A 22,652-nucleotide genomic window follows, 5' to 3' on the forward strand; every position below is an offset into this window, starting at 1 on the left:
TGTTGGTGGCTCTGTGAGAGTCTAAAAGCTTAATCTTGGTTTAGCTATCTCTTTTAGTGTTTTATATTTTGGCTGTATTTTAGCATATGTAAGAATGTCTCCTGTTTGCCTCTCTTTCTATGCCAAATTAAGAATATTGCCAGCCTCATCATTAAGTTGTATGAGGATTTACCGAGCCCCTTCTACATGGCAGGCACAGTTCCAGACTCCGGAGAAACCATGGTGAGCAGAAAGGGTCCCTGCTCTCGTGGCGCATCCTCCTGTGCTAGCTATGAGGCAGTGGAGAACCAGGTGGAGGCACCAGAGAGGAGGGGAATCGGGGAGGCAGGAGGTGCAAACATCACATGTCAAAGTGAGATACCGGCGGGGGTGGGGGGCATGGGGATGCCTCGGACAGAACACAAAGTGGAGACCAGATAAGACATGGCTAAGAGCTCAGCATCATATGAATAGGCCAAAGGAGGGTCCTCAAGGGACAGGCTATCGTCAACCCCAGGCATCCTATCATTTATGTAAACCCATTTTTTGTTTCCAGATGGATAATCTGAGAAACTGAGAGGTTTACTCAGTTCCCTATGACTGAATCTCTGACAGGCTAGAACTGGCTGAAAGGATCAACCATAAAGACATTTCACCTAGCAAAACTGTCCCTCAGTACGTACTACTTGTTATCATCTGTCAGGGCCCCGTTAAAACTCTCCAGTAGCAAATGCTGCCGGGAATCCAATGAAATATTATTGGGAATTAATTTTAGTTGTATGTTGTCAAAACTCAGAGTTTTAAAAAGTGACTCTAGATATTAAAAAAAAATTTTTTTTAACCTGAAATAACTGGTATGAATCTTTGATCTTTCCAAAGAATGGTTTCATCTGTCTTTATATAAAAGAGACAGTCTGCAAACAGGCTCAACCAAGCTGGAGCTGAGAGGGCTCTTACTAATAAACACTGTTCATTTTATATTGGCTGGAAGCAGACATCACTTCACATCTGAAACCCTTTAGAACACTTTTTTTTTCTTCTAAACATCCAGTATGCAATGTTTTAAGATACACGTATACACCATATTTGGAAAAAGAGACACCCAAATCTCTTCTGGATGATAAGATTAGTAGTGATTTTGTTCCTTTATTATGTCCCTGTACTTTCAAAATTTGGGGCAATGAACCTGTAGAATTTTATAAGCAGAAAAATAATTTTTTTAAAAACGAAATAGAATTTCTTCTTTTTAAAAAGGATACATAGTATGTTTGGTGTCATCTTCTTCTTGTTTCAACTCCAATCAGAAATTCCAACTCCAAATATTTCATTTATACAGAGAAAGGTAATCCTTTGGATAGAAACATTATTCACTATTATCAAAGTTAAACAATCCAAAGGCAGTGACTACGGTTAAAAAAAAGGACACGGGCCTAAGAGTCTCAGACTCAGCTAAAATCTCAGATCTAATACATCCCAGCTGTGCAACCTTGGGCAAGTTTCATAACCTCTCTGATACAGTTTCTTCATCTGTAAAATGTCAGTTGTGAGGATGAAAAGGCTGCCTGGGCAGTAAGGGGCCATGTGCCTGATGGTATGAAAAGCCACACACACACACAACAAAAAACCAAAACCCTCGGTTTTATTCTGCACCTTCCAAATGTGACAAATGTACTCAAAGACAGTGGCTCATATAAAATAAATTGGTAATTTGAAATCTTCTCATTTGAAAACAAATGCATATAAATTTTCAAAGTAAAAACCAAGACTGGAAAGAAATGTTGTGCTACAGCCAGCCACGTCCATCCTTGTTTCCAGATCTCCAGTAGGAAGAAGAGGCAGGTAAACAGTTGGAGGTACATCTGAGGGGTCCTCTGTAAATGCCTAAGGCTGGCCTACTACAGACACTCAATAAATAGTAACTACTCTTACTATCCCTACGTAGATGTGTACCATTAAATAAGAAAAAGTGCTAACCTCTTATCTTACAACCCAGACATGGCAGTGGGGTGGGTCTTTTAACTGCTATATACTGTTAAGTGCCCAATTCACTATTTGGGATGTCAATATAGAGTAAGCAATCAATATGGTTCGTCAGATCGAGAAATATACAAGGAACATAAGCTGAAAAGAAAGCAAACAGAGTCTAACACAGACCAACATAAATTTTGGTTGAAATAATTACCCGCCTATAACCAACACCCACACACACAATGCGTACACAGATTGTGTCGATGTGTCTCAGATTTCCCCTTTCAATGTTCAGCAACGAAAGCAACGCAGTAGGGCTTTGGGATGTTTGATTTGGACAGAGGGAGAAGGAAAAGACTAGGAAAGGAAAAGGGGCTGAGACTGAGTTGTTACCGCAATTTGAATTCAAAGAGCACAAATTCTTTTCATCATTAGAAACTGGAATCTTGCCAGGTCAGGGATGAGGTCAGGACCTGACCCAGACTTGGAATCTGACTGCATTCAGCTACCCCTAGACAAGGGGGTGAATGTTGGAAACCTGAAGAGTAGAGGCCAACATGGGATCACAGCAATGCCTGATTTTGAGTCAAATGTCTGTTAGTCAACCAGGTGCACAAACTACCCATTTAATTAACCTGCTCTTGAATTATTTATTGTCTTCCCGAGTGAGAGAAAATTATTCTTTCTGGTTACCTGCTTGGCTTCAAGGGCTAATTCAGAGAACTCCAAACCTGATAGTTTGATGGAGGTCTCTGGTACCTGCCACTCTCTGGCCAAGGCAAAAACAAAAAGAAACAGCAAATAAAGTATTTCTGAAGAAGAGAGGTAGTTAGTCTTCTACATTGCAAACGCCTCACCAAATCCAAACAAGCACAGAAAGCTCCTTTCAAACACATTAGTAGAGGTCCACTGCACTGTTTGGGCACGATCTGTTCTGCACCCCTTGTTCATTCTAAGTTAGGTAAAGGTTTGTTTTCCCTTAACAACTGTCAACAACTTCAAGGCTCGGTTCTCCACTGCAGATTAGACCCAGCCTTCTCGTGCAGAGGAAGAGATGGTGCAAAATCCCATCACTTCTCACTCGCAGCATTTTTGATCAGACCCGAAATTCCCATGTCTGAATTCCTTCTCTCTCACCCCCAGATTCCTAAGGCAACTGATTCACAGACTTACACCATCTTACACATCAGGGGAGGCTTGGAGATCATCCAGGTCAACTTTCTCACTTTTGAGATGTCTTCCCTAAGCGTCTTCCCTAAGGTGACATAATTAGAAGTCTTCCTCCTCGCGGGGTTCCCCTCCTCCCTGCCAGAGAGCCTTGTCCAGGAATTCATCTTGGGATCCTTCCCTGCCGCCTGACTTGCTGGGCAGGAAGATGCACTGAGGTGCTTCTCCTTCTAAAACGTGTGACCTTAACCATTCTTCCCACCAAATTTCTGAGGGTGAAGCCAGGGAGCTTAAACAACCTCAGAGGACCAAGTTCTGGGAGTTCAACTGACTTGGCCAATGTTGTGCTGTCTTTATGAGAGAATCAGCATTCCTCACTCCTCTCTCCCTCTCTTCAGAAGCACTGTGTCCACTATTCCCACACCACCCCTGCAGAACCAGGACTCACCACGACTGCCCTCAACCTGGTGTAGCCCCAGGAAGGGCAGCACGCAAGTTTGTGCCCGCTGGAGATGCTGCGCACCTGGCCAAGCGGAGATGTGCTACCTGCAAAGTCTTTCGGGACTTGGTTGTCTCGGACCCCAGGAAGGCAAAGGAGGAAACTCGCCCTCCTCCACCTCTCTCTACGTGACCACCCTGCACAGCCTCATTCACGCCCGTCTTTCCCCAGTCTCCCTTGCCTTCTCCTCGCTTTTCTCTCGTCCTCCCCGCCCGCTGCCTTCCTTGCCGAACCCCATCACCTGGTTCCCGTCCACTCCGCTCCCCGGGCCCGGCCTCTCCCTACTTCCTCTTACAAGGCGCTCCCGTCGTGTTTCCACTTTGTCTCCAATTATGTCTAAATGCAACCCACCACAGATGCTGACATTTTAAATGTTTAGTTGTTATAGTTACTTGACTAATTGCCGGGCCGACGGTGGCGCTTCTCCTTCGCCTCCCGCGGGCAGCAGAGGAGGCGGCCGGGGAGGTTAAGGGGGTAGATGGGGCTGTAGACGCTAGTCCCCGGGGTCTGGGACACAAGGCCAGGCCCTGGCAAGGGTGCTCTGCCCCGGAAACCGGCGGTCCGTCCGCCTACAGCCAGTAACCAGGGCACCGAAGGCGCGCCCGGCCTCAGGATTGCAGCGAACCGTCTCCCGCCCTGGGACAACGGAGCGGCAGAGAGTCTAACCTCGGGTGCGCCGCAGCCGGCCTCCCAACCGTCCACACTCGCAATGTGGATAAAGTGAGGCGGCATCTTCGGGAACCTGAGGAAGGAGGTGGCCAGGGGCGCGTTTGGGGGCGAAAGCAAAGAGTTATAAGCCGCTGCCGGTTACTCACGTGCCAGATGGCGAAAAAGATGAGCGCAGCGCACAGCACCAGCGACAGCATGTAGCAGAAAGCAGCGAAAGTGAAGGCCATGGCCGGCCGGGGGCCGCCCGCACTCCAACCCCACCACACACAAAGCAGCGCCTAGGAAGTCGGTGTCCCCCTCAAGGACAGCACTCCCTCAAAAGGGGGGCAAAAAAGGTACGCCAAGCGGAAAGCGCCTTGAGGGTCCGCGAACGGGGCCAGGATTCCCGCAGGCTCTGGCGACCCGGGACTCCTGCTTGTTTGCGAAAATAAGTGCGTCGGGCGTCGTTGGCGGGAACTGTCCCCAAATCGAGGAAGAAACCAAATCAGTAGAGAACTCCTGCAGATTAGCGTCAACCGGCGAGCTTCTCGAGACAACACGGCGAGGGCTGCGAGGACTCCACGGAGGACCGCGTGAACAGCTCCCGTGGCCCCGGAATCCCAGGGAAGAGCTCCCTGCCTTCCGCGCCTAAGCCACACAGGAGAGCCGACAGCGCCGCTCGGGACTCTCCCGCGCCAGCCAGGAGCCAACCGAGAGCGTCCAGCGAGGTGCCCGGGCAGACCCCGAGCTGCTCCCAAGTCCCTGGAGAACAGGTCTTCAGGTAGCCGGGAAGAGCCAGGTCCCCTTGGTCCTGCGCCCCGGACGCGGATTCCACGGCTGCCTTGCGCTCTTGGGCGCGCCCGGCCCCGGCCCCTGCTGCGGCCCCCGGCCCACCGGCCTCGGTAATACAAGTTCCCCGGAAACGAGGGGTTGGACCGGGCCGGGCACGGGCTCCAGCCCAGCGGGCCTGCTCTCGCCCGGGCAGCTGGAGTGGATCTCAGGCCAAGAGCTGCTCGCCGCGGAAGCTCGCTCCACCTGCTGCTGCCGCCGCCTGTGCCACTGCGAGAAGTGAAGACGCGCAGCCGGGGATCCCCTCCCTCTCGGCTCCGGCTCCGCCGAGCACGCCCTCCCCGGCGGGCGGAGACTGAGGCGGCCGGGGCTGGGGAAAGGTGGGCGGCCAAGCGCACGCAGGATCCCGGTCGCCAGGATCCCGGTCGCCGCCCCCGCTGCGGTTGCGCCAGCCAGCCTCTCCGAGGAAACTTGAAGCCAGCGGCGTAGGCGGGGCAGGACGGCCGCGCCGAGGTGGGGCTGGGTGGGGAGGAGCAGGGACTCTTTAAACACGTGCGTCTGGAGGAGGCGGGAAGCTGCGGAAGGGTATGTGTGTACCTCGTATCTAAAGGCTGCAGGAGCCGCTCCGTATCTCGCCACTTGCTCGGGAGTGGGAAATGTGGCGCCGAGGGAGTTGGAAGCGTGTTGGTTGGGCACACAGGACAAGCTCTTGGAACCCAGGGTTGTTCGGGTGGGTTTTCCCGAGCTGTGGATTTAATACTCCGGGCTGCGTTTGCAGCGCATCCCTGAAAAAATTCTGCGTGAGCGTCTTTCACTCGCCGCCTCCACCCTCCCCCGCCGTCTGACCTTGGGAATGAGGAAACTAGACTTTGAGGACTATTGTGGGCCGGAAAGACAGCAGCAGTGACTCTGTGTGTATTGGTGTTGGTCTAAAGTGTCAAGAGCATGTGCTTTTGCAGTCAGACTCCGTTCTAAGAGCAACTTTCTAAACCTCTTTAAATCTCGGTTTCCTTATCTGCATAAGGGTCAACATGTAATTGCCTCTAGGTCTACATTGCACCGCCAAGCGCAAAATGAAAGTGTGGGGCTTCTTGTTTAAATGTATTGATATATATATTAAGAATTTCTAGATAGCAACCGGCAGAGTTTTAAACCAGGGGTGAGGCCCTTCTGAGTACAGGACTTCCCCCGCCCCACGCCCCGCAACTGTAGAGGTTGCATACCTGTGATTTCAGCCCTGCTCTGTGTTATATTTGTTGCCACTTTATCTTTCACCAAAGTATGTCTCCAAGTATAAAGTTTCATTAAGGAAAATTTGCAAATACAGAGATGGGAAAAGATGAAGCAAACGCTATAATTTACCACCCTCAGACACCACTAACACAAAAGTGGTTGGTATATTTCTAGCTCTATTTTTGCTTTTTACTTGATATCAATTATTTCTTTTAATTGTTGTAATTATACTGCATAAATTTTTGTAACACCAAAACGATACGATAATCTCAAAGGGAAACTTGACCATTCAATATTTGGAGTCCCTTTAAGGCTTATCTGTTGTCATTTGTTTCTGCTGGTTCTTGCTTCCGGAGTCCTAGCACCTCATCTGTCTAGTAATTTTTTATTGTATGTCAAACATTGTTTTTAAAAGTTCTTGTGGAAATTTGAGGTCTGAGATGATGTTATCTTCCTCCAAAGAAAATTTTCTACTTCATTTACCAAGTGTCTAGGGGAAATGAACACTCTAGAATTACCTCAGTCCAATTTCAGGGATTGAGATTCGTGGGCTACCCATTGACTGTGGTCTGTGTAAGGGTTGGTTTTTTTATGGTTCACTCTTATTCACATGCAACAGTCCTTTTGGATCCCAAGCCAAAGCGAGTGGGTTTTCAAGTCCCAAGTCTTGGTGGTCCTTGGACTCTGACTTTTGCTCCAACCCTGCAAAGCACTAAAAGCAGCCTCTCAGCCACCTGTTCTAGATTAGCAAATGCCTCTAGGGCAAAATTGACCCCACGTGCTAGGCTGATGCTTCTAGATTCCCAACCACTCTCAGAACTTGACCCCAGTAATTTCTTACTCCCTTGTTGAGTCTTTGGTGCTTTTAAGAAGATGTTTTTATATTTCATCCAGCTTTTAAAATTGTGTTCAGTCGGAGGATTGGTCTGAATTATCTAGCCCAGCATTACCAGCAGCAGAAGTCTCTACGTCAGAAGAAATTTTCATTATCCTACCACTCTGACTTTCAAGTCTCCATCCATATCACAGCCTCTATTTTTCTTGCCCTTTCCCCAGCCATGCTTTATTTAGTTTTATTGGTTATAGAATGGTATCTCAGTAAAGGTGACTGCAGTGGTAGAATTTCAGAAAATAAGAACCCCAGGCCGTTACTATTTATTCAACAACTGTTGTTTAGTACCCATATGTTGTGGGCATCGTTGGGGATCCACAAGGTTCCCAGTCTAACTGCTGAGGTAATTAATAACTCTTTCACCAGGCAGTGTCTTTAAAAAAAAAAAAAGTGGCTATGACACAGTGTAGGAAGACAAGGAATAAAGTGATTAGAAATAGATGTTGAGTGACCAACTAAAGTGTTCTGCACCCAATTCCTATGTGGAGGATTTTCCCACATCACCACGCAACCCTCTGAAACCAGCTGGTGACCTACAGTTCAACTCAATTCTGACACTGTCTACCTGGAGATAGTATCAGATTCTACAAGTTAAGGGCTCAGTCTCATAAGCCAGTCCTCCAATTCAGATGCCAATCACAAGACCAGGTTGTTACCTGTGCTTCTGCTGGCTGGCTGTTGATTTGGAGGTTCCAAGGACTCCTTCCTTGGGTTTGATTAATTTGCTAGAATGGTTCACAGTACTTAGCAATCTAGTTTACATAGTAGATTACCAGTTTATTACAAAGGATATTAAAGGATACGAATGAACAGCCAGATCAAGAGATACACAGGACAGAATCTGAAAGGGTCCTGAACACAGGAACATCTGTCCCCATGGAGTTTGGGATGCACCACCTACAGCGATGGGTTCTGATTCAGCAACATGGAAGCTCTCCAAATCTTGTCCTCTTAGACTGTTGTGGAGGCTTCATTACATAAGCATGATGGATTAAATCATTGGTAACAGAGTCAACCTCCATCCCCTCTCCCCTTCCCAGAAATCAGGGAGTGGGACTAAAAGTTCCAACCCTCTATTCATGGTTGATTCCCTGCACAGCTAGCCCCCATCCTTATGTGCTTTCCAGGAGTCACAGCATTAACATAAACCCAGTTGTGGTGGGAAAAGGGGCTTGTTGTGAATAACGAGACACCATTTCACCTTTCTGACTCTGAAGTGATTTCAGGAACTGAGGACAAGAGACCAAATATTATCACAAAAGATGTCCCACTGCTCTTATCACTCAGGACATTTCAGGGGTTTTGGGAGCAGTGAGCTAAGATGGTGGACATTTGAATGACCAAATATATTGATATATTTCTTATAAATCATAATATGCTGCCAACCTACATTGTTTCAGCTACTGTAGACGTTGAAAAGCCAATTCCTTGATTTTCTTCCTAGCCACTGTGCAGGTAGGAGTGGCCATGTGACACAGCTTGAACCTGTGAGATGTATACTTCTTTTTACCTGGAATGCAAACCTGATGCCTGGAGGCACACCAGCCATCTTGTGATCATGAGAAGGAAATCAACACATTAAGAATGGAGAAGCCAAAAAGACAGAGGGAGGAAATACCATTGACATCATAACTGGGCCACCCCACCGGCCCTGAACTTCCTATTCCCTCACTGGTATAACTGCAGTGAGTGTGATACTCTTGAAAGATTTCTGTTCCAGTTGGTAAGTATTACAGTTGCTGCAGCAAACAGGAAAATTAATAAATAATTAAAAATCCCAAATTAAACTCATTCATTTGGGCCAGTTGTCATAGGATGTCACAAGGATCATTGATAAACGGGCCTCTCGGATGCTCATTTATCACAGAGCACACCATGCTATTGACATCCTGGTTTATCACTATATTGAAATCATGTGGTTGCCACTGATTCTAAATAGTTGTTACTTTACTTGTATTTGTGCATTGTACTGCTTGTGTAAGTGGTAAATGTAGTGTTTCAATATTTATAAACTTAAGAATTTATAAATATTAAAAACAAACCCACAGAATAAAGAGAAAACCAACATGGATACATTTATTAATGTTCCCTTTAAGTATCATACAACTCAATCTTCTGAGCCTGAAAAGAACAAGCAATATTAATATTGAAGTACAGCCTAGAATACTTACTATGTGGAAATCCTAACGACCTGAACATTTTTACACTGTGCAAGAATAGTGCAAATGCACACAATACTTTTTATTTCTTTAATGTAAAATAATTAGATTATTTTAACAAAAATATAAGTGTCTCATCAGTGCTAGGGATATAAGTATGGGATGCAAATGGTGCTCTGAGTTGACTGTTAAAAGATTTAGATATTCATCAGAGTGGCAATCACATTTTGCCAAAGCTCATGGTTCAATAAAAGAAAATTGTAATTACCACTGAGAAAAACAATCAAAAGATCAGTTTCACACAATAATGTATTTGAAAGAACAAAATCTTCTAAGTTTAACAAAATGTTGATTAAATGATTAAAAATATTAAGAAAGTACCTTTTAAAAGGTTAACTAACACTAGCCAGCATGTGCTTAAACACAGTCAAGCATTTCCAAACATGAAATATTCAACAGCCATTTTAAAAAGGATAGTACCTATGTAAGAATACATTACATTCTAGATTTATGTTCCCACTTGTTGGATATCTACTGAAATGAGAAAACAACTTATTTTAAAAGTTATAAATCAAAAGAGTAAAAGATTCACTTTCTATGAACCTTCAACTGTTTCATATAAAAGCATATTAAAAATTTATTTTAAAATGAGAAATTTTAAATTTTGTTGATCTTGTGGAGTTGGAAGGAATAATACTTGAAATAATGACCAAACTTTATTGTCAATGTTTAAGAAAAATGGTGTCAATGAGATATATTTTCATGGAAACTTTTTGTTCAGATGGTGCTAGTGCCTGTATGTTAGGGAGAAAGTCTGGTATTTCAGCCAAAATTTTAGAAATGTTTTTAAATGTTTTTAATTTGGCACTAAGTCACTGTATTCAGTTACCCCTGGATGATGCAATGAAAGACGTAAAGTCAATAATTCACTGTAAATTTTTTTTCTTGCAGCTTTGTATTTATTATTGTATTAGTCTGCTACAGCTGCCATAACAAAATATCACAGACTGGGTGGCTTAAACAACAGAAATTTATTTTCTCACAGTTCTGGAAGCTAGAGGTTCAAGATCAAAGTACCAGAAAGTTTAGTTTCTGGTGAGAGCTCTCTCTCTGGCTTGCAGGTGATCGCCCTCTCACCACGTCTTTACATGACCTTTCTTCTGTGCACACACGGATGGGGAGGGAGAGGAAGAGGGAAAGGAATCTGTGTCTCTTCCTCTTCTTATAAGGACATCACTCCTTTTGGATTAAGGACCCACCATTATGACCTCACTTAATTTTCATTACCTCCTTATAGTCCCAATCTCCAAGCATTGGGGGTTACGGCTTCAACATATGAATTAGTGGGGGACACAGTTCAGTCCACAACAATACCATACATCAAATAAACAAAGAGAATTTAATAATAATCTCTGATGCTCTGGGAACTGAGGCTAAAACTGAAAGAATTTTTGATATCAATGAACAGTTTGTAATGCTGTAATGCAAAAAGAATTTAGAAAAAATTTTTATTGAAGTATAGTTGACATACAATATGATATTATTTTCAGGTGTACAACACGCTGATTCAACAATTATATACACTGTGAATTGATCACCGTGATGTCTAGTAACCGTCTGTCACCAAAGTTATTTTGATATTATTGACTACATTCCCTGTGCTGTATATATATCACCCTGACTTGTTATTTTATATCTTTTTTTTTTTTTTTTTTTTTTTTGCGGTACGCGGGCCTCTCACCGCTGCGGCCTCTCCCGTTGCGGAGCACAGGCTCCAGACGCGCAGCCCAACGGCCATGGCTCACAGGCCCAGCCGCTCCGCGGCACGTGGGATCCTCCCGGACCGGGGCACGAACCCGCGCCCCCCGCATCGGCAGGCGGACTCCCAACCACTGTGCCACCAGGGAAGCCCCTGACTTGTTATTTTATAACTGGAAGTTTGTATCACTTAATCCAGTAAGTGTTCAAGAAATGGATGTGTACGGATGGATGGATGGATGCAGTTATCGGTCTGAGTGGTATGGTAGTTGACTTAAACTAGTCTGCCCCACTGATGATGAGCAACCTGCAGACGGACCATATCTACCCCTTACTTATTTACCTAAGAGCACTTACTACTCTGCAGGCCCAATAAACATGGCACAATCCATGCCTGTAAGGAACTCAGAATCTAACAGAGATGCACAGAGCCGTCTATGGTAAGAACCTCAACAGAGGAATGCAAATACTTGTAGAGGCTCCTAGGACAAGGCTTTGGACATAGAATGTGTTCAAAAGGAGTATTTTTCACTGAATTGAATCAGATGACAAACTAGTCGGGAAGCTTCGAGCTTAAATTTCCACTTGCAAGCTGTGTGACTTTAGTCAAATTACTTACTTCATCTCTCCACGCCCTGCAGATGTGTTTCAGTTCTGACATGAACACCAGGTATAAGCCAGCTTGGCCTGTGCAGACAGGACCCAGCCTTTCACAGAAGCCACATTTTCACAAAAGAATGGTGGGGAGAGGGACAGAGGGGGACCAGGGAGGGACTTGAACCCCAAAACTGACCATTTCAGAGGGTCCGGGGGTTAGGGAAGCAGAGGAGTGGGAGGCAGCTCCCTGCTTATGTTCTGAACTCGTCTAAGTGTCATCTTCCTGCCAACGCTGCCTTCTGTGGAAATTGTGATTTTGCTATTATTAGCAATGTTAAACAGGCACTGTAAACAGATGGCAAACAATGAGCCTTTGTTAGAAACACCCCATTTAGTTCTGGGCCCTGGCTCCTTCCACACCTGGATATATAACGTCTATTTTAACAATACCACTTAAGAGGCAGCTGTTGTGTCAGGCGAAATTGTCTTACATAGAAACTGTAGAGCTTTCAGGAAGAGGTTCATGGTACATGCTGGAGTCTGGCCCTTTATCCTCTTAAAGCACAGAAGTGGATGCCTTCACATACAGGGCAGGCGTTATTATTAACATGATAAGTCTGTGCTGCCGTTACTTTTTTTCTGTTTGCTAATTCAGAGAGGAGACTGGAGGGTCTGAGCATTTCTGTCAGTTGTGAAATATATTCCCATGCTTCCCACGTGCTGTGAGCAGGCATGCCACCCTTAATAACAATTTCAGGAGTCCTGCAGAAAATCTGAGGCTACTAAGTTTAGCCTCACAGCTTATGAGTCTGTAACTCACAAGATTAATGTTGAATCTAATTTTATGGAGTCTAAATATTACTGCCATGATTTCCTTTCCTTTCTTTAATGTGCTCTGAGAGTCCCATCTCTTCTCCTTGAGCTTTTCCACACCTCTGTGCTCTACCGGCATTTCTGTTTTTAAAAGCTGTGAGTCACCACAGACTTAGAGAACAAACTTATGGTTAGCAGGGGGAAAGGGTGGGGGGAAGGGATAGTTAGGGAGTTTGGGATTGACATGTACGCAGTGCTATATTTAAAATGGATAGGGACTTCCCTGGTGGTGCCAGTGGTTAAGAGTCTGCCTGCCAACGCAGGGGACACAGGTTAGATCCCTGGTCTGGGAAGATCCCACATGCTGTGGAGCAGCTAAGCCCATGTGCCAAAACTATGGAAGCCCACATGCCGTAGAGCCCACGAGCCACAACTACTGAGCCCACGTGCTGCAACTACTGAAGCCCGCATGCCTAGAGCCCATGCTCTGCAACAAGAGAAGCCACCACAGTGAGAAGAGCGCACACCGCAACAAAGAGTAGCCCCCACTCACTGCAACTAGAGAAACCCCACGTGCAGCAACGAAGACCCAATGAAGCCAAAAATTTTTTTAAATAAAAATAAAATAAAATTGATAACCAACAAGGACCTACTGTATAGCACAGGAAACTCTGCTCAGTGTTATGTGGCAGCCTGGATGGGGGGAGGGAAGTTTGGGGGAGAATGGATACACGTATATGTATGGCTGAGTCGCTTTGCTGTGCATCTGAAACTATCACAACATTGTTAATCAGCTATACTCCAATATTAAATAAAAAGTTTAAAAAACTAAAATAAAACACACACACACACAAATAAATAAAATAATTTCATTGGGAACAAAAACGCTGTGAGTCAATTATTCCATTTTCTCAGTTCTTGTAAAGATTATCTGAAATCATTATAAAGATCAGAGTGTCTGTATACATACATGCGCGCGCATGCACACACACACACGCATTTGGAATGAAGGAAGTTCTGTCACATTTGGACAAAACAAGTCCTTGAAGCGTCATCTGCATGAGCACCAGATGTCACGATGACCCCACCATTTAACAACAGCAACCGTTTATGTGTTCTGCGAAAGTATGGATAAATAGTGGTTATTAAGAATCCTGGAAAGGGACCTTCAAGACGGTGGAGGAGTAAGACGTGGAGATCACCTTCCTCCCCACAAATACATCAAAAATACATCTACATGTGGAACAACTCCTACAAAACACTTACTGAATGCTAGCAGAAGACCTCAGACTTCCCAAAATGTAAGAAACTCCCCACATATCTGAGTAGGGCAAAAGAAAAAAGAAAAAACAGAGACAAAAGAATAGGGATGGGACCTGCACCTCAGGGAGAGAGTTGTGAAGAAGTAAAAGTTTCCACACACTAGGAAGCCCCTTCACTGGCGGAGACGGGGTGAGGGGGGGCGGGGGGGGAGCTTCAGCGCCACAGAGGAAAGCGCAGCAACAGGGGTGCGGAGGGCAAAGCGGAGAGATTCCTACAAAGCGGATTGGTGCCGACCAGCACTCACCAGCCCGAGAGGCTTGTCTGCTCACCTGCCGTGGTGGGTGGGGGGCTGGGAGCTGAGGCTCAGGCTTCGGAGGTTAGATCCCAGGGAGAAGACTGGGGTTGGCTGCATGAACACAGCCTGAAGGGGGCTAGTGCACCACAGCTAGCTAGGAAGGAGCTCGGGGAGAGCTCTGGAACTGCCTAAGAGGCAAGAGACTGTTGTTTTGGGGTGCGTGAGGAGAGGGGATTCAGAGCACCGCCTAAACGAGCTCCAGAGACGGGTGCAAGCTGCGGCAGCACGGCTATCAGCGCAGACACGAGACACAAGCATGAAACGCTAAGGCTGCTGCTGCAGCCACAAAGAAGCCTGTGTGCGAGCACAGGTCACTATCCACACCTCCCCTCCTGGGAGCCTGTGCAGCCCACCACTGCCAGGGTCCCATGATCCAGGAACAACTTCGCTGGGAGAACACATGGTGCGCCTCAGGCTGTTGAAATGTCACACTGGCCTCTGCCACCGCAGACTCGCCCGGCATCCATACTCCTCCTTCCCCCCTGCCTAAGTGAGCCAGAGCCCCCTAATCAGCTGCTCCTATAACCCCATCTTGTCTGAGCAAAGAACAGACACCCTCAGGCGACCTACACGCAGAGGCGGGGCCAAATCCAAAGCTGAACCCCAGGAGCTGTGCAAACCAAGAGGAGAAAGGGAGATCTCTCCCAGCAGCCTCAGAAGCAGCGGATTAAATCTCCACAGTCAACTTGATGTACCCTGCATCTGTGGAATACCTGAATAGACAACAAATCATCCCAAAATTGAGGCAGTGGACTTTGGGAGCAACTATAGACTTGGGGTTTGCTTTCTGCATCTAATTTGTTTCTGGTTTTATGTTTATCTAGTTTAGTATTTAGAGCTTATTATCATTGGTAGATTTGTTTATTGATTTGGTTGCTCTCTTCCTTTTCTTTTAATATATATGTATTTTTTCCTTTTTCTCTTTTTGTGAGCGTCTCTGTGTATGCTTCTTTGTGTGACTTTGTCTGTATACCATTGCTTTTACCATTTGTCCTAGGGTTCTGTCTGTCCGTTTTATTGTTTTGTTTTCTTTTGTACAGTTTTTAGCACTTACTATCATTGATGGATTTATTTTTTAGTTTGGTTGCTCTTCTCTTTGTTTTTTTAAAATTACATTTTTATTTTTAATAATTTTTTTATTTTAATAATTTTATTATTTTTTTCTTTCTGTCTTTCTTGTTTTTTCTCCCTTTTCTTCTGAGACGACTGACTGACAGAGTCTTGGTGCTCCGGCTGGGTGTGAGGCCTGAGTCTCTGAGGTGGGAGAGCTGAGTTCAGGACATTGGTCCACCAGAGACCTCCCAGCCCCATGTAATATCAAATGGCAAAAGCTCTCCCAGAGGTCTCCATCTCAACGCTAACACCCAGCTCCATTCAACGACAAGCGAGCAACAGTGGTGGACACGTTATGCCAGACAACAAGCAAGACAGGAACACAACTGCACCCATTAGCAGAGAGGCTGCGTAAAATCATAATAAGTTCACAGACACCACAAAACACGCCACCAGACGCGGTCCTGCCCACCAGAAACACAAGATCCAGCCTCATCCACCAGAACACAGGCAACAGTCTCCTCCACCAGGAAGCCTGCACAACCCACTGAACCAACCTTACCCACTGGGGGCAGACACCAAAAACAACAGCAATGACGAACCTGCATACTGCAAAAAGGAGACCCCAAACACAGTAAGATAAGCAAAAAGAGAAGACAGAGAAATACACAGCAGATGAAGGAGAAGGTAAAAACCCACCAGACCAAACAAATGAAGAGGAAATAGGCAGTCTACCTGAAAAAGAATTCAGAATAATGATAGTAAAGATGATCCAAAATCTTGGAAATAGAATACAAGAAACATTCAACAAGGACCTAGAAGAACTAAACAGAAAACAAACGATGAACAACACAATAAATGAAATTTAAAATTCTCTAGAAGGAATCAATAGCAGAATAACTGAGGCAGAAGAACAGATAAGTAACCTGGAAGATAAAATAGTGGAAGTAACTACTGCAGAGCAGAATAAAAAAAGAATGAAAAGTACTGAGGATACTCTCAGAGACCTCTGGGGACATTAAATGCACCAACATTAGAATTATAGGGGTCTCAGAAGAAGAAAAGAAAAAAAAAAGAGACTGAGAAAATATTTGAAGAAATTATAATTGAAAACTTCCCTAATATGGGAAAGGAAATAGTCAATCAAGTCCAGGAAGCACAGAGAATTCCATATAGGATAAATCTAAGGAGAAACACGCCAACACACATATTAATCAAACTATCAAAAATTAAATACAAAGGAAAAATATTAAAAGCAGCAAGGGAAAAACAACAAATAACATACAAGGGAATCCCCATAAGGTCAACAGCTGATCTTTCAGCGGAAACTCCACAAGCCGGAAGGGAGCGGCAGGACATGTTGAAAGTGATGAAAGGGAAAAACCTACAACCAAGATTACTCAACCCAGCAAGGATCTCATTCAGAATCGACAGAGAAATTAAAAACTTTACAAACAAGTAAAAGCTAAGAGAATTCAGCACCATCAAACCAGCTTTACAACAAATGCTAAAGGAACTTCTCTAGGCAGGAAACACAAGAGAAGGAAAAGACCTACAATAACAAACCCAAAACAATTAAGAAAACGGTAATAGGAACATACATATCGATAACAACCTTAAATGTAAATGGATTAAATGCTCCCACCAAAAGTCATAGACTGGTGAATGGATACAAAAACAAGACCTGTATATATGCTGTCTATGAGAGACCCACTTCAGATCTAGGGACACATACAGACTGAAAGTGAAGGGATGGAAAAAGATATTCCATGCAAATGGAAATCAAAAGAAATTATGATGAGTAGCAATTATGATGAGTAATTCTCATATCAGACAAAATAGACTTTAAAATAAAGACTATTACAAGAGACCAAGGAGGACACTACATAATGATTGAGGGATCAATCCAAGAAGAAGATATAACAATTGTAAATATTTATGCACCCCACATAGTAGCACCTCAATACATAAGGCAAATGCTAACAGCCCTAAAAGGGGTAATCAACAGTAACACAATAATAGTAGAGGACTTTAACACACCCTTTAACCAATGGACAAATCATCCAAAATGAAAATAAATAAGGACACACAAGCTTTAAAGGATACATTAAACAAGATGGACTTAATTGATATTTATAGGACATTCTGTCCAAAAACAACAGAATACACTTTCTTCTCAAGTTCCCATGGAACATTCTCCAGGATAGATCATACCTTGGGTCACAAACCAAGCCTTGGTAAATTTAAGAAAATTGATATCATATCAAGTATCTTTTCTGACCATAATGCTATGAGACTACATACCAATTACAGGAAAAAAATCTGTAAAAAATACAAACACATGGAGGCTAAACAAATAAAATACAAACACATGGAGGCTAAACTAAATAACCAAGAGACCACTGAAGAAATCAAAGAGGAAATCAAACAATACATAGAAACAAAAGACAATGAAAACACGATGACCCAAAATCTATGGGATGAAGCAAAAGCAGTTCTAAGAGGGAAGTTTATAGCAATACAAACCTACCTCAAGAAACAACAGACATCTCAAATAAACAACATAACCTTACACCTAAAGCAATCAGAGAAAGAAGAACCAAAAAAACCCGAAGTTCACAAAAGGAAAGAAATCATAAAGATCAGATCAGAAATAAATGAAAAAGAAATGAAGGAAACCATAGCAAAGATCAATAAAACTAAAAGCTGGTTCTTTGAGAAGATAAACAAACTTGATAAAACATCAGCCAGACTCTTCAAGAAAAAAAGGGAGAAGACTCAAGTCAATAGAATTAGAAATGAAAGAGGAGAAGAAACAACTGACACTGCAGAAATACAGAGGATCATGAGTGATTACTACAAGCAACTCTATGCCAATAAAATGGACAACCTGGAAGAAATGAACAAATTCTTAGAGAAGCAAACCTTTCAAGACTGAACCAGGAAGAAATAGAAAATATAAACAGACCAATCACAAGCACTGAAATTGAAACTGTGATTAAAAAGTCTTCCAACAAACAAAAGCCCAGGACCAGATGGCTTCACAGGTGAATTCTATCAAACATTTAGAGAAGAGCTAACATCCATCCTTCTCAAACACTTCCAAAATATAGCAGAGGGAGGAACACTCCCCAACTCATTCTACGAGGCCACCATCACCCTGATACCAAAACCAGAAAAAGATGCCACAAAAAAATAAAACTACAGGCCAATATCACCGATGAACATAGATGCAAAAATCCTCAACAAAATACTAGCAAACAGAATCCAACAGCACATTAAAAGGATCATACACCATGATCAAGCGGGGTTTATATCAGGAATGCAAGGATTCTTCAATATATGCAAACCAATCAATGTGATATGCCATATTAACAAACTGAAGGATAAAAACCATATGATCATCTCCATAGATGCAGAAAAGCTTTCAACAAAATTCAATACCTATTTATGATAAAAAACCTTCCAGAAAGTGGACATAGAGGGAACTTACCTCAACATAATAAATGCCATACATGACAAACCCACAGCCAACATCGTTCTTAAAGGTGAATAACTCAAACCACTTCCACTAAGATCAGGAAAAAGACAAGGTTGCCCACTCTCAACACTCTTATTCAACATAGCTTTGGAAGTTTTAGCCGCAGCAAGCAGAGAAGAAAAAGAAATAAAAGGAGTCCAAATCGGAAAAGAAGAAGTAAAGCTGTCACTGTTTGCAGTTGACATGATACTATACATAGAGAATCCTAAAGATGCTACCAGAAAACTACTAGAGTTAATCAATGAATTTGGTAAAGTAGCAGAATACAAAATTAATGCACAGAAGCCTCTTGCATTCCTATACACCAATGATGAAAAAATCTGAAAAAGAAATTAAGGAAACATTCACATTTACCTTTGCAACAAAAAGAATAAAATACCTAGGAATCAACCTACCTAAGGAGACAAAAGACCTGTATGCAGAAAACTATAAGACCCTGATGAAAGAAATTAAAGATGATACAAACAGATGGAGAGATATACCATGTTCTTGGACTGGAAGAATCAGCATTGTGAAAATGACTGTACTACCCAAAGCAATCTACAGATTCAATGCAATCCCTATCTAACTACCAATGACATTTTTCACAGAACTAGAAAAAAAAAATTCACAATTTGTATGGAAACACAAAAGACTCCAAATATCCAAAGCAATCTTGAGCAAGAAAAACGGAGCTGGAGGAATCAGGCTCCCAAACTTCAGACTATACTACAAAGCTACAGTAATCAAGACAGTATGGTACTGGCACAAAAACAGAACTATGGATCACTGGAACAGGATAGAAACCCAGAGATAAACCCATGCACATATGGTCACCTTATCTTTGATACAGGAGGCAAGAATATACAATGGAGAAAAGACAACCTCTTCAATAAGTGCTGCTGGGAAAACTGGACAGCTACATGTAAAAGAATGAAATTAGAACACTCCCTAACACCATATACAAAAATAAACTCAAGATGGATTAGAGACCTAAATGTAAGGCACACTGTCAAACCCTTAGAGGAAAACATAGGCAGAACACTCTATGACATAAATCACAGCAAGATCCATTTTGACCCACCTCCTAGAGAAATGGAAATAAAAACAAAAATAAACAAATGGGACCTAATGAAACTTAAAAGCTTTTGCACAGCAAAGGAAGCCATAAAGAAGACAAAAAGACAACCCTCAGAATGGGATAAAATATTTGCAAACGAAGCAATGGACAAAGGATTAATCTCCAAGATTTACAAGCAGCTCATGCAGCTCAATTTTAAAAAGCAAACAACGCAATCCAAAAATGGGCAGAAGACCTCAATAGACATTTCTCCAGAGAAGATGTACAGATTGCCAACAAACACATGAAAGGATGCTCAACATCACTAATCGATAGAGATATGCAAATCAACACTACAATGAGGTATCACCTCACACCCGTCAGAATGGCCATCATCAAAAAATCTACAGACAATAAATGCTGGAAAGGGTGTGGAGAAAAGGGAACCCTCTTGCACTGTTGGTGGGAATGTAAGTTGATACAGCCACTATGGAGAACAGTATGGAGGTTCCTTAGAAAACTAAAAATAGAACTACCATACAACACAGCAATCCCACTACTGGGCATATACCCTGAGAAAACCATAATTCAAAAAGACTCATGTACCACAATGTTCATTGCAGCACTATTTACTATAGCCAGGACATGGAAGCAACCTAAGTGTCCATCGACAGATGAATGGATACAGAAGATGTGACACATATATACAATGGAATATTACTCAGCCATAAAAAGAAACGAAATTGAGTTATTTGTCATGAGGTGGATGGACTTAGAGACTGTCATACAGAGTGAAGTAAGTCAGCAAAAGAAAAACAAATACCGTATGCTAAAACACATATATATGGAATCTAAAAAAACAAAAAAGGTTCTGAAGAACCTAGGGGCAGGACAGGAATAAAGACGCAGAAATAGAGAATGGACTTGAGGACACGGGAAGGGGGAAGGGTAAGCTGGGACTAAGTGAGAGAGTGGCATGGACATATATACACTGCCAAATGTAAAATAGATAGCTAGTGGGAAGCAGCCACATAGCACAGGGAGATCAGCTCGTTGCTTTGTGACCACCTAGAGGGGTGGGATAGGGAGGGTGGGAGGGAGACGCTAGAGGGAGGAGAAATGGGGATATATGTATATGTATAGCTGATTCACTGTGTTATACAGCAGAAAATACGACACCACTGTAACGCAATTATACTCCAATAAAGATATTAAAAATAAATAAATAAATAGGAAAAAACAATGAATCCGAATGCTGGGTGCTTACTGGGGGCCAGATCCTGGGCAAGCACTTGACATTCACTCTCTCCTCTCATTCCCACACTCTGCACTGTGGAGATTTATCATCTCCATTTTACCAATGAGAAAACTGAGACTCAGAGAGGTAAGGCCCTTGCCTAAGGTCACACAGTAAGTAGCAGAGCCTGCTAGGATCCACGTCCAGCTCTGACTCTAAAGCCCCCTCGCTCTTCGTCAAAGGTGGAAGCCGAGGGATGCTGGCTTCCTGGAGAGAGACTGCGGAAACCTGGCAGCTACGCATCTGGGAGTAAAAATGGGCTGCTTTACATATTTTTCTTTTTTTTTTGCGGTACGCGGGCCTCTCACTGTTGTGGCCTCTCCCATTGCAGAGCACAGGCTCCGGACGCGCAGACCCAGCGCGCAGGCCCAGCCGCTCCGCGGCATGTGGGATCCTCCACAACCGGGGCACTAACCCATGTCCCCCGCATCGGCAGGTGGACTCTCAACCACTGTGCCACCAGGGAAGCCCCTGCTTTACATTTTATAGTGCCAGGGGTCTATAAAAATGGAAGATCTGCAGCTGGGACTGTGCCAACCTTTATGTCCTGGTGTGCAGGGCAGGGAGCAGGTACCAAAACAGTTGGACCTGATTAGTGTGTGTTCTCTCCTGATCCTCAGGAACAGGCCTCCAAGGAGCCCATTTCCCCCAGTGAGACCAAGCTCCTCCCAGATGCCATCTGTAAGTTCCAGAGGTACAGAGAAGTTAGGTGACTTTGCCAACAACACACAGCTAGTAGATGGACGGGTCGGGATTCAAAGCCAGGCAATCTGACCACGGATTTCCCAAATCCCACACTTCACAAAGGGCCTGGACTAACTGTACCGGGGTAATGCAGGTCATCAATGACTTCACAGTTCCGAGGGGGTGGTGGCTGGGAAAGAGGGGAAACGTGATGGAGGAGTTGACCCTTTAGCGACATTTGGAGGAACAGGTGGGTGGGATATATGGAGGTGATGGGGTGCAGGACCCCACTGAACAGATTAGCTTGGCTGTGAGTTTATTAATAAAAGTGGGAAGGGAAGCTTAATTAGAAAAGTAGGTTTGCTGCCTTGAACACTGACCTGGATTAAATAAAAACAGGTTGAAGAGCAGTTAGAGTCTGCCTTTCCAATTGACTTCCACATCGTGTTTCTGGACATGCAACTCTAGGGAAGGAGCTGTTTCTGCGGCCAAGACCCCTATAAAGCTTACAGCAAAATGTAATGCGTAATAGCCCTAGGAGTCCCACCAGCCTCCAGACACTGCTGTCACAAATTCAGCCAGGACCCATCACCTGGGAGGGGAGACGGTGGGAAAGAGCCAAAGCCATGGAAAGGAAGACTCTGTGGCATAGGTACAGCCTCAGGTTCAAGATTAAGACGGAGAGCAGTTACCGCGAGAAGCGAGGAAGTTAGTGGTAAAACCACCCCAAGGAACCGATAACCCAAAAATCTTTCATATGATCAGCGGTGGAATTGGGGCATCGATTATTTTTCCATTTGTTTAACAAACATTTATTCACGGTCGACCCCATGCCAAGTACTGTGTTCACATTTAAAAGCAAATATGCTGGGCTTCCCTGGTGGTGCAGTGGTTGAGAGTCCCCCTGCCGATGCAAGG

The 22,652-nt window shown here is 43.9% G+C and overlaps 1 protein-coding gene across 7 annotated transcripts in view; it reads right to left on the reverse strand.

The window, feature by feature from the left end:
- The window catches only part of CNIH3 (cornichon family AMPA receptor auxiliary protein 3), a 282,654-nt gene that overhangs the window by 117,413 nt on the left and 142,589 nt on the right, over positions 1-22,652 (reverse strand). For 2 of the 7 annotated variants that reach the window (XM_004270993.3, XM_033430407.2), the window contains exon 1: positions 4,429-5,565. The exons of 4 other annotated variants lie outside the window; for them this stretch is intronic. In XM_004270993.3, coding sequence (XP_004271041.1) covers positions 4,429-4,509 — 81 coding nt within the window. In that variant the 5' untranslated portion in view covers positions 4,510-5,565. Of the gene's footprint in view, positions 1-4,428; positions 5,566-13,358; positions 13,620-22,652 lie in introns of those variants that run through there. One more of the 7 variants, XR_007475509.1, reaches the window with a different exon arrangement.

Source organism: Orcinus orca, chromosome 1, assembly GCF_937001465.1.
Source record: "Orcinus orca chromosome 1, mOrcOrc1.1, whole genome shotgun sequence".
NCBI classification, from domain to species: Eukaryota; Metazoa; Chordata; class Mammalia; order Artiodactyla; family Delphinidae; genus Orcinus; species Orcinus orca.